This window comes from Daucus carota, chromosome 8, assembly GCF_001625215.2.
Source record: "Daucus carota subsp. sativus chromosome 8, DH1 v3.0, whole genome shotgun sequence".
In the NCBI taxonomy this organism is placed as follows: domain Eukaryota; kingdom Viridiplantae; phylum Streptophyta; class Magnoliopsida; order Apiales; family Apiaceae; genus Daucus; species Daucus carota.
In genome coordinates, this window is record NC_030388.2 from 2,212,702 (window position 1) to 2,226,042 (window position 13,341).

A 13,341-nucleotide genomic window follows, 5' to 3' on the forward strand; every position below is an offset into this window, starting at 1 on the left:
TTCATTTACAAAGTTATTTATAATTTTCAAACATATTTGAAACTCAATAATTTTATATTTTTTCCGTAAATGACAGCTCTTTCAGAAAAATGAAGTTATCAAAAGTTATTTCTCCAGAAGTTCCCTAAGTTTTAAATTTGTGTATATCTCACCGTTCCTCAATCAATAAACCAATGTCCTATTGTCCTCAAAGATGTAGAAATAAAATTTAACCTAAAAATTTAAACCCAAATTTATAGTACAAATTTTATTATCTTCTCCCCCGTTTCATTCCTTCTCCCCCGTTTCATTCCATCCGATGAACGCAACCTAAAAGTATACAAACATTTTAACAACTATAATACGGTTTAACAAAAATGTGATAACATGAACTTAAAATTTTATATATTGGAATAATTGTTTCTCAGTGATTATTTCAGATTACACTGCGTATTGTACTTGGGCTTTTTGCCTTTCAAATTTAAGAAGAGAACTATGGAACATATGTGTTAAATCACCGAATCTGCGATTCTTTCAGACAGATCCTGCAAGTGCTTATACATATTGATCTGTAGATTAGCACGGTGTGGGAATCTCCAAGTCATCTTCACCGATACAGGCTTCTTCTGGCAGCTTGAAACTTAAACAATACATAGCCTGCAATACAGAAGTGTTGGTTATACTGTGAATTATAGAATTATAGCTTATATAACTCTCAGTTCTGATACTACTTCAAACCTTGTATGGAGCAACATCTCTAACCCTATGAAATACTGGATCTTTGATACTAGCCTTTAAAGCGGACTCGGCTTCCTGTCAAACAGTCAATATATAGAGGAATAATTGTCGATTGAGCGAATTGAGTACAACACTATTCAGTTAAGTTATATAAATAGTTTATCATGCAGTGCATGCAAACACCCAGAAAAAGTTTGTGAAAATGACCATGATACGGGAACTTACTGATATTACTGATTCTCTCGTCTCAGATGACCTCATGAAGCAATAACAATGAATCCAAGGTAGTGAGCCCTTCCAGTATTTTCTCCGGATAAGACCTCTGAATGAATCTGTGAAAGACACATCAAATTTTCATATTGCTCGTCCAAAGGGCAAAAAGAAAAGCATCAGCAATAGGAAACTGAACCGCCCGGACAGCAAGTAAGCACATCAGAGTTAGGCACATAAAAATAGAGTATAACATCTAAGCCAGAAATCTATTTACTATGGAACGTCTAGTTTCAGAGTAGTGAAATAAACACATGTATTTCATATACCTAGGAACTCTACAATGTAACTCAATTTCTGGGAAGTTTTAGTACCTCCTGTAACTATGAAGTTGATGTAACAAACCCAAAAATGACATCTGATAAAATGCATTCTGTAAAGATAATTTGAAAATAACATCTACGCCAGAAAGAGCATCTTAATTTGAAATAGTTTCATATTAGACTTCATCATATTAAAATGACATGATGTCATCAGTTAGCCAATTATGGCATCATTTGTGTAATAAAATCTCATATTGCAGCGGATAAAATAATAAAAAAACTTGAAGCTTAATATGCAGCAGATATCTACAAATGCGACTTTTATAGGGATTCAGATATACATAAATAGATCATTCATAAAATGGACCGAAAGATTATATGGTTTGCTTTGGCATAGCCATTTTTCCAAATAAATTTTAAAAAATAGATGATTGACAATTTGGGCATAGCATGATATACAACAGAGATCAGTAACATGTAAAAATATTCTAAGCTCCCTGTTAGAAAACAAGTAGCATGAAATTATATATCGGAACACTGATGTCTGGATCAGCAAGTTGGTGCAAATCAGCAAGTATATGTATATGGGATAGAAAGAGAAATATATACAATGACTTATATAAACATACCAATAAATTGAAGGGCAGAAGCAGGAAGATTCATTATTAAATGATCAACATGCTCCCAAGGTTTAGTACTGACTGACACAGAAGCTTTTATGCGTTTATTTTTTCCCTTGCTTGCCTTTGAAGCTGCACAAACACCAACTTCTGCAAAAGAAATATTAAAAAAGCAGCACTTAGAGTATGAATATAATATCTAATAAGCTACATACACAAATACAAGTTTGCTGAAATTAGCTTATAATAGAAAGTACTAATTTGATGACTAAAAGAGCATTATGTGTCCATTTAACCTCCCTGAAATTCTGAAAATACCTTCTTCAGAAACATCTGAAGGTCGTTTAAGAGTAGTCACAGTTGCATCTTCATTCATACCCACAACTCTGTCAGAGTCCAAAGTAATTGACTTACTGCACGAAACTTCTTTCACCTTGCCTGCAGAACATATAAAGATCATATTGATAATTATGTTTTAAGTACATAACTCACTGGCGAGAGTCCTTGCAAAAAAAAACAAAAAAAGAAAAGAAAAGAAAACTACTGGGTAGAGTGGGAGGTATACCATTTGTCTGCCCGCTGTCTTCTTCTTTTGGTACTTCGCCCAGTTCATTGAGTGGCCCAGGAAAAGGAGCAACATATTGTGTCTCGCAAGTTGGAACTGACATCAGTTGTGCAATGAATTTTCTAGCATCCATGTTGTATGTATGAACGCAATCCTCAACCTTGTTGATTTTGGCATTGATCTTCAGATAATTAACACTGTCTGGATTCAAATCATTTGCATACACTAGGCATCCTTTCTTTGCAGCTGGAATAGCGAATGGACCAATACCAGCAAACATGTCACATATGGTTTCCCCTGCTTGAAATAGCGATATCAACCTTCCGTGTTCATGGTCCAACCTTGAATTCCAATAGACCAAGCCATAATCAAGCTTGAACGTTGCTCCACACTGCTTTACTTCGGTAGTCATGTCAGTTTTTCCAGCTAGTACTTCAAACTTTGGTACACGGAACTCGTTAGTAATACTTCCCACTTTATTAACAACCGTCTGGATAGAGGGATAATTTTTCTGAGGATATCAAGGAAACAAAGTATTAAACGATGCAAGTGAAAGATGTCTATAAGCAATACTTTTTAAAGTACGGCACAATTTAAATGATTAGACACAGACACACAGCCTATTACAAAGACCTTTTACACTTTCTCCTATGCACTTTGTTTTCAGTTTATGAATTCTGTTTTTCTTAGTCCAAAACCCCTAAACTGATATCCCATACAAAAGAAAGAAAAATAACTCTTAAATCATAATTTGTTTCAAAAAATATGTTAAGCGCTTCAATTTGGAGTTGTGACAACCTTCTTATGTCAAAAGGTCGGAGATTAATACTAAAAAACCAATAATCTAAGGAAAATAAATATCGGCGATTCATGGTTCAGACCATATGCCCCATTAGAAAAAGATGGTACATAGAATATAAGATGTTGCCATTTCCATTGCAACGCAACAGATATGTGTGTGTGTGAGTGTGTGCATTAGGTATTCAAACTAGACGTGGGAGTCACTGAATGCAATTTGTGAACTGTCTAGGTCTTTCAAAGAGATTAATCACACACACTACAAAGAAAAAGTATAAATAGATGCTTTGGTATCACTATTGCAAACAGTGTTTCCTATGGAATTCTCCTTTGCTTTTGTTAGATCATGGAGGGAATTAAACCTAAAAAAAATACCTTTCATGTACTTGGTCACAGGATTCCAGCACCAAGCACATTTAATTAAAAATCTAAGCGCCCCCCCCCCCCCCCCAAAAAAATCATAAATGCAACAGATTATGGAGGCGTGCCATTGAATACAGAGATATCTACTTATCTACTTCCTACAAATAGTGTCTCTAAATAGCAGCTAAATGTTGAAAATTTAAAATTATGAAGACAGGGTTCTGGGCTTCGCAGTGGATAAGTAAAGAAAGAACTAGTGACTACACAAATGAACATAACAGCAACAACCAAATCGAGTTACTTCAGCAAAAAAGACTAGCAGAGCAGTTGTTGGAGGAATCATTTAGTATTAGTCATGTGTCTATATGTATAGTAATATACAGATAAATGGAAATATAAGAGTATCTTACAAATACGGAAAGTATTCAAGTTCAGGCATATTTTTGAATAACAGTACAGGACATGACTAGTGAAACACTGCAACTCACATCATATATGACCTTCGCAATAATATCCTTGTAAGGAAGTAGTTCCTGGCATATGTTCAAATGGGCAATGTGACCTGCATAGATACTGCATGTTAGTCAAGTCCATAAGTAGAGATGAAGGCTCCAGCCCGATAGAGGAAATCCCTTGACATTGAACTACATCAGCAGGTATACAGCTGGTACAGCAGAAAACTGAAACAAATTACATTTATAATAGTGATACTTAACTATGGTTTCAAATGATGACTGTGCTGTAAGCCCGGGAGGAAGAATCTGCTTCAACACGTGATCTATCGCGCAATATCAACCATTGAGGTTAGTCAGTAACAGGTCAAAGTGGCTCACCATCAGCTGCTGATTTACAGAATTAATGTAATAGCGCAACAGCATACATGACTATTGCAATAATCTACAGTTAGAGGAGAGTAAAGTATTTAGGGGGTGGAGTACCTTATACTAATTGAATAAAAAGCAAGAAATCATACTAGGCAAAGTATTTACATGATGGAAGGAAATAATCATATTCATGGATCATGAAGTTGATATAGTCTATTTGATGCCTGAATCAAAACATTAATAAATGACACATATGTTATATTGCATTTTCTGCCTGAGTCATCTATTGTATATTAACATTGACTTAACAGGGTGCTGAAAAGAGATCTCTCGAGGAAGCTCTTGCTTCTTGATGAGCTATTAGTCATAACCAAGTACAACAATTAGTTGCTGAAGGTGGTTAAATCTCACAAACGTGAAGATAATTAACACAATTCAACTAAGCTTAGTTTACCCATTTTAAGTAAAAAGTTAAGAGTTAAAACAAAAAAGAAATTGATAACATAGAATAATTTAAAGTTTTAACTTGAGCTTTAAATTTAAGCTAGATATAGAATATGTTATATGCTACAAGTCCCCTGACAACTTCTAAAAAGAAAAGCTTAAACTGTATTTGACCAAGAAAGAAAAACTGTATATGGCCAGCCTATGCATATTGTATAGCCTATCCCTAGCCATAGTAAAAATGAAGAAATGCTGTGGAATGTTCCTGTCATAACGAATTACACTCTATGACGTGATTCCTACGAGATTATTTCATAAATAGATATTCAAATTTACAGAAAAACACCGCTTATTCCTAATCAGTATATTCATGTAATCATGTCCCCTGAAAGAAACATAACATACTCTAATGCACATAACTGACCTGCACCCCAGTAGGAATATCCAAGGGTCATTGAATAAGGAACTACTTCCACTTCAAAAAGCTTCTTCAGCTCGTCAATTTTTTCACTTGGAATATCAGATAAATCTGTTATGCATAAAGATAAAAGATCACATCATTATGACTTTCCTATTGGCCACTCATTAAAAAGTACACATGACTCGTATAATCATTGTTTATTAAAGATGGGCAGTAAGCGCCTGTCGATGCAACTAAAACATACATATGAACAGAACAAGAAATATGGTACCAGCAATAGATGAAGTAAAGCTGAGGAAAATTAACGAACATCAACTAGTTGAATTCTTCACACAGTTGAAAAAATCTTGCATAGCACTTAAAGGTTTATTAGGCTATAAGATCAATGAAGTCCCAAAATATAATAGCACATAAAGAACAGGAATTGACTGCAAGCTTGAAATAACTGATTGATGGTTATGTGGCTATTACGATGAAGACAAGAAGTTGCATACATTTCAAAATCTTACAGCACCTAAATAAGAGCCATTGAATCACTAGCAGTGGCCCCCAGAGTTTGTTATCAGGAATCAGGATTCTCAAAAATTAAATGCACATGACTAGAACAGGCCAAGTCAAATAAAAACTCAAAAGAATGTTCATGCTAAAATACCAGGATTCTGAACCTTCTCTGATAGTATAATATAACGACATTTCTCATTTGCTGGATCTTTGGTGATGGGACTGATTCGAGGTCTGTCAATCAAGTACCTAGAAGTAGAATGACAAATGTACAATGTCATGTATGTCTTAGTTTCCTTTTAAATACATATAAACGCATAATTCAATTGGCAGCCAAAGATAGAAGGCTTCGCTCCATCTGGAAAAAAAAACTTATGTTTTGATATCTACATAATAATTGCATTTGTGAGAAAACTAGTAATTGATTTATCACCAAAGTACATCTATACCATTTTATTAAAGCTAAACATGCAAAAGTTTGGTCGTTGGCTTGTATCTGGTACGGTGGATTATAACTGTTGGATCACTTAAATCAAATTGATTAGAACCGTTAGATTAAAATTTCTACATTTATGCGACTAAAGGTCTAAGGTTCGTATCTCATCAACAACATATTAAAATAAATTATTAATTTAAACACACATATGAAAATTATTAACTATTGAAAATCATTCGTGCTTCGCACGGGTTATAGGCTAGAATCTAACAAAATTCTAATACAATAAAACATGTAATAGATCACTTCCAACCCAATAAAATTATGTAATCTAATTTTATATATTTTACCACTTGCTAGTCTTACTAAATTCCCTATTCTGTATTTCTTATACGCACTACAACTATAGAATATTCAAGAGAATCCAGGAATGGCAATGTTTGGCACTACAGATGGCACAATTTACAGAGACAAGCCCAATAATGACACAGTTATGCCTAAACTAACCCAAATCTGAACTGACTCAGAATCATAATCCTTCAAGCTTGTATACTAATTTCTGTCAAAGATGAGTAAATTTTAACACGAAACAAAATAACATGGATAACCAGAAACACTGCCTTAATTCTAAAATTGAAACCTGAAGCAGGATGAGAATTAAAAACAGCATTAAGCTTGGGCAAATTACTGCTAATAATAGCCCTAAGGTGACTTAACTACAAAAAAGGCACTACCCCTAGCATTTCCAACCACAGAGGAAAGAAATTTGTTTGGCTTACAACCCATAATGTGAGAGTAATAACAATTTCAAAACTCCACGAGCAAGTACAATCCTAATTATAAGAAAACTAGTAAACAGATGAATAAAAATCCTTTTGATTATCCTACAGCCATAACTAGAATATTCAATTCCTAATAACATATTTATCTTACATAATTGACGTTTGTAGCTAGTTACAAATAGCTTTGTTCCAATGACATACGATAGATACAGATGAATCTGTAAATTTCCTGGTCCACATCATAACCCCTTGAAGTGTGAAGATCAACATATATTTACAGCATTTAAAAAAGGCACAACCGCACAAATCACACAAGATATTATAACTAGAACTGATATTGAGAATTCCAACTTAATTTGATATAACTTAGTTAACCATATGATAAATATATGAAACAGAACTTAGTTAAACCTTACAGAACACTGAAAATGAAGTTCATACCCATGTAGCAATCTGCCTACAGCCTTGCACATCTCCCGAGGGATGCGAATTGCAAACAACTTCAACTCCACATCAAGCTTGCTCTCATCCAACATTTTGCAGTCCCAATCAGTATCAAACTTTCACTGCTAGTGTCCTGAAGGATAAAGAAACAACTATTTCAAAAAAGGTACAGTTGCATACCATTCTAAACTCTATAGTTTTTCTGATAAAGTAACACCAATATGAGTATGCGACACTTTGCTAGCCAGACCTAACCAACATAAAATAAAGCTCAATATGATAAGTGCAATTCATGTCAATGAATAGCAAAAGGCTTAAAGTGAGATAATTGTAGTGATTCGTTATCTGGTTGGATGGATCGGAATCCGAGGTAACCTACATTTCTGGACTTGCATGAGCGATACTAGTTTCTCCATTCCATTCAACAAACTTAAACTAGTTCTCATTCTATCTCTTTAATTTATCTATCAATGTTCATCCCATCTGTCAGCTCGTATATTTCACATAAATTATTCCCTATCATATTACCTATCATATTTTTAACTCTAGCATACTTCCATTTCACTTCTAACATTCCCATCGTCTTCGCACTAAACACATTCATAAATTTAAACAATCCTCAAACAACTAAAACTTTCAATGGTATCGAAATTTGCAAAACCACAAATTCAGCTTCATCAATTCTACTAAAGCCAAAACAATGTGTGAATTTCAAGCAAAACCCAGTACTTATATGCATTAACCATATCAATAAACTAAAGTACATACAAAAAAGATAGAATCTTTGTATAGCCGAATCATAATTCTTTCAACTTCAGAACAGCACAATGAATTATCAAAAACTCTTTTCAATAAAATAAAAAAAAGGAAAAAAAAAGGAGCAAGAACTCACTTTAGGAGAACCCCTTTACACAAATTTTACAAGAAGCTTTAAGACTTCAATTTGGGTAATTTTATTGATATTGAATTAGGGTTTAAGTGTTGTGAACTCAATCAGGGTTTACGGGTTAATTCTTTACGTTAGGGCTATGAGTAAAGCCCAATTAGATGGCTAAATGGGCCGCTTATTTCAGTACTCACTCCGTCCCCCCATTTCTTATCAAATAGGTTGGGCACGGAGGGGCACGGAGGTTAAGGAATATGTATAAAGTAGTGGAAAAGAGGAAGAAAAGTGGGTAAAGTGATGGGACCCATTGATTTTTAATGTATAAAAATAAAATAGTGGAGTAAAAGTAGTGTGAAAAGGAAAGAAAAGTGGAGAAGTGGTGGGACCTATTGACTATTTTTGGTAAGTTTTGAAATGTAAAGAATTGGGTGGGACACCCAAGAAGTAAAGTGTAAAGAAATGGGTGGGACGGAGGGAGTAGTATTTTCAGCTTCAAAACGTGTTTTGTATCGTCCAAGCCTGTGCAAAAAAAAAAAAAAAAAGGCTTGTACACAAAATATTGGAATAAAATAAGATAAAATATAATATAATCATTTTAATTTTCTTTTTTGCTTTAAGATAGTCTGAAACATCGGACTACATGCATATTGGGTTAATTATCTGGTTGGTCACTCAAATGGGCTTAATGTATCAAATTGGTCACTGAACTCAAAACGGTATCAAGATGGTCACTGAAATGGCCATAAATATCAAACATGTATCTTAAAATATAAGTTCAGGCACTAAAAATATTATTTATAAAGTTTTACACATTATTTTTGAATGTTACCAAAACCAAGCAAAAGGTTATGACTTCTAATATTTATGATAATATATTTAGATTTTATCAAGTTTATTTATTATTTATTTTTAATTAAAACAAAGAAAATAACTATCTAATAAAATATAAATAATAAATAAATTTGATAAAATATAAATATATTATTTTAAATACTATAAGTCATAACCTTTTAGTTGGTTGTGGTAACATCTTAGAATAATGTGTAAAACTTAATAAATAATATTTTTAATACTTGAACTCATATTTCAAGGTACTTGTTTGATATTTATGGTGATTTTAGTGACCATCTTGACACCGTTTTGAGTTCAGTGACCAATTTGATACATTAAACCCACTTCAGTGCCCAACTTGATAATTAACTCCATGCATATTATATTTAAAAAAGTAGAATAATTATTTTTGTAAATCGCAAGACATTGTGTTTTTCCATATAATTTATAGCAATTCCTACCATGAAAAATCTCGGCTAAAAAGTAAGTTGACATACCAAAAACTCCAACCATACAAGGGGTGTAAATTAGCCGAGCCGAACTCTAAAGTGCTCGTGTATCGTTTGTTAAAAAATTAGTGAGCTCGAGCTCGAGCTTGGATCGAGCCAAAAATATTGTTTGAGGATCGATTCATTAAGAAATAACTCTGTTCACGAACATGTATCACGAGCTTTTGCTCACGAACCGCTCATTAACTTGCGCTCACGAACATATGTCACAAATTTTTGCTCGTCAACCGCTCATTAATTTTGTTCACGAGCTTGTTTGATAAACTTTGCTAACGAGCTAGCTTATGCTCATAAATTTATTTACGAGCTTGTTTGTTATTTAATTTAATTAAAAAAAATAAATTAAAATTCTAACAATATTTTCATGTTCACGAGCTACGCTCACGAGCCAAGTTCACGAATCATGTTCACGAACTCATAATTCGAACTTGTTCGCGAACTATCGAGTCAAACTTTAGTGTGCTCAAGTTCAGCTCGTTTATAAAACGAACCTTAAAATTGTGCTCAAGATCGACTCGCTTATGAATTGAACCGAGCTCGAACCGAACTCTTTTCGAACCGAATATTGAGCGGTTATCGAGCGTATCAACTCATTTACAGCCATGTCCATACTCTCCTTTTATCCACAATTATAGTCAAACTCCAATGAATAAATACAAGCATGTAAAAAATTCTGCAGGGAGATTACATATATCACTTGTTACCATATTAAAGTGATATTATTTATTATAACAATTTAAAATATTAATAACATACTATTTTTGAATTATAGCATGTAAAATATAGCCAACATCATCGAAGCACAATGTCTTGCATCTTCAACAAATTCTATAAGATGTCCTACAGATCTAATTTAACTGATCATTATAGGCTATAGCAAAGCTCATCGAAGATGCCGAAAACATAATGATTGTTGAAGTTAAATATTCTTTGGTCGGAAATAAGTTTAAATTTGTTAGAAAATGGAAAGTTTAAAGCATATTTTTTAATATGTTCTTGATGTAATTTCCGGGACATTTTCTTAGTGAAATCCATTGAGAAATAGAGTTGAATACAGTGGCTTGAAAGAGCTTGAAATGAGAATGTGATTCATTTAATCTGGACAAATGAATCTGGTCAGTATATCTGACAGATACAGATTCATTGAATCTGGACAAATGAATCTGGTCAGTATATCTGACAGATACAGATTCATTGAATCTGGACAAATGAATCTGGTCGGTATATCTGACAGATACAGATTCATTGAACCTGGACAAATGAATCTGGTCCGAATGTCTGACAGATACAGATTCATTGAACCTGGACAAATGAATCTGGTCAGAATGTTTGACAGATACAGATTCATTGAACCTGGACAAATGAATCTGGTCAGAATGTCTGACAGATACAGATTCATTGAACCTGGACAGATGAATCTGGACGGTGTGTTGGTGCCTTGGCCTCACTATAAATAGTGAGCCTCGACACTTGAGTTGTAGCACGGGAAAAACACAAACACCATTCTCATTCTTCTCTCTTACACTCTCACCATCTACTCCGATATATACACATATACATACTGTTCTCGGGCGAACTGAGGTGTTGATCGCTGTTGATCGTACTCGTGTCTGTGAGCGGTTCGGTCTGTGCTGTTTTATCCTGGGAGCGATATTGCGACTACCCATCACAGCGTAGTGGGGCAATAATCACTTCAAGAACAGTCTAGTCTTCATCGAAGGGCTAGGCGACTCAGCTGTTCTGTATACTAATTCTAGCGACGGTGTAAGGTGCGCCTTTCTCTTCTTTTCTTGTAATTTATCAGTCACTGATTATTGTATATACGATCTTCGTGCATGCTATATTGTTGTGGTTTCGTTGGCCTACACTTGTTTATATAATATAACTGCTCTATACATTGTTGCTGTGATTTTCACTGTGACTCCCAACAATCTTGAAGTGATTATCTGTTATATTGTGTAGTAAGCAAGATGGTTAATGAGATTGCGGATTCTGTTGTTGGTGGTGGTGCTGGTTCTGGGTCTGGTGTTACTAGTAACATCGATTGGACTACGTATCGTTTTCCACAGCCCATTGATTTATCAGGTATTCCTGATAAATTCGGTGGGGGAGTTTCTTTTTCTCGTTGGCAGAAAAAGATGAAACTGTGGCTTACGGTTAAGGGTCTATGGCCGGTGTTGCAGTATGAGAAACCAGTTGTGGTACAGGAAAAGGCTGAAACCCTTAAGGCCTATGCTATGTGGGAGGAAAAGGATGGGGTGGCTAGGGCTGCTATTCTAGCAGCCTTAACGAACACTCTGTTCGATGTTTACTCATCTGACTCCTACACTGCTAAGACCTTGTGGGAGAAACTTGATCAGACACACAATACTGACTCGCAAGGGTTGGAAAAGTATTCTGTGGCTAAGTTCCTGGACTTCAAACTGGTGGATACAAAATCCATGACTGAGCAGGTGCATGAGTTTGAGACGTTGGTGCATGCTTTGAAGGAGTCCGGAATGGACCTTCCTGAAAAGTTTTTGGTTATGTCTGTGATTGAAAAACTCCCTAAGTCTTGGGAAGAGTTTGCACTCTCCCTGAAAAGGCAGAAGGGAGAGATCACTTGGACTAGCCTGATGCTGGATATCTCTGTGCAGGAGCAGCACAAGTCCAAACAGGGACATGTGATGCCAACTGAATCTGGTAGCTCGAAGGTCAATGTAGTGACTGTGGGACAGAAAAGAAAGTCTGTCGCTAAGAAGGTGAACACTAAGCCCAAAACTGACAAGGGCAAGGCTAAGAAATCAAAGGCCAACAAACCATGTTGGTCTTGTGGACAGGTTGGTCATTGGAGTAAGGACTGTCCTGTAAAGAAAGCAAAGAAAGCTGAGGTGGTAGCACAAGCAAATACTGTGCTTGGAACCACTGATGGGCCTGTGCTTAACATGGTTGTTGGTGAGGCTGTTGCTTCTGAAACCAATGACGGGTATGTTAAGTACAACCCTGAACTATTTTCCACTTATCTGTCTAATGAGTGGTTGATTGATACGGGAGCTAATGTGCACATTTGTGCTGATATTACTCTGTTTGTATCTTATCAACAGGCTCATGGGATGACAGTGACGATGGGGAATGCTAGTGCGGCTCAAGTTCGTGGAATAGGAAACGTGGACCTGAAGTTTGCTTCAGGGCGTGTTCTATCCCTTACTAGAGTGCATCATGTTCCCGAGATTCGTAGAAATATTATTAGTGGAAGTTGTTTAGTTAAAAATGGCTTTGAACTTTCTTTAAAGTGTAATAAAGTAGTTATTACTCAGACTGGTGTGTTTTTTGGCAAGGGCTACTTGTCAGACGGCTTGTTTTTAATAAATGTGGAGCCTGTTTTAGGCGGTTTTATTAATGATATTGCTTCTCCTTCTGTTAATAATATTGAATCATCCGATTTGTGGCACTCTAGGCTTGGTCATTTAAATTTTGGTGCTCTAAAGAATATGATGAACTTAGAGTTGATTCCAAAGCATGCCATTGATAAGAAAACTAAATGTCAAGTATGTGTGACAGCTAAACTAACAAGGAAACCTTTTCATAGTGTGGTTAGGGATTCTGACTTGTTAGATTTAGTGCACTCGGACATATGTGAATTTGGTGGTGTGTTGACTAAGGAACACTGTAGATATTTCATTACCTT

General features: G+C 35.1%; 1 protein-coding gene across 3 annotated transcripts; it reads right to left on the reverse strand.

The window, feature by feature from the left end:
* Nucleotides 1-362: 362 nt before the first annotated feature.
* LOC108197472 (tRNA (guanine(37)-N1)-methyltransferase 1-like) lies at nucleotides 363-8,497 on the reverse strand. 3 transcript variants are annotated; one of them, XM_017365105.2, is made up of 12 exons: nucleotides 8,341-8,497; nucleotides 7,446-7,581; nucleotides 5,938-6,035; nucleotides 5,289-5,393; nucleotides 4,312-4,374; nucleotides 4,085-4,158; nucleotides 2,436-2,946; nucleotides 2,189-2,308; nucleotides 1,880-2,020; nucleotides 943-1,049; nucleotides 718-792; nucleotides 363-636 (listed from the first exon to the last, which is right to left on the reverse strand). In XM_017365105.2, exons 2-12 carry the CDS (start codon nucleotides 7,538-7,540, stop codon nucleotides 556-558), a joined length of 1,470 nt encoding a protein of 489 aa, XP_017220594.1. In that variant the 5' UTR covers nucleotides 7,541-7,581; nucleotides 8,341-8,497; the 3' UTR covers nucleotides 363-555. The 3 variants fall into 3 exon arrangements, with proteins under 3 accessions (XP_017220594.1, XP_063939553.1, XP_063939554.1); XM_064083483.1 differs by lacking the exon at nucleotides 8,341-8,497 and having other exon boundaries at nucleotides 5,951-6,035; XM_064083484.1 differs by lacking the exons at nucleotides 5,938-6,035; nucleotides 8,341-8,497.
* Between the last annotated feature and the right edge of the window lie 4,844 nt (nucleotides 8,498-13,341).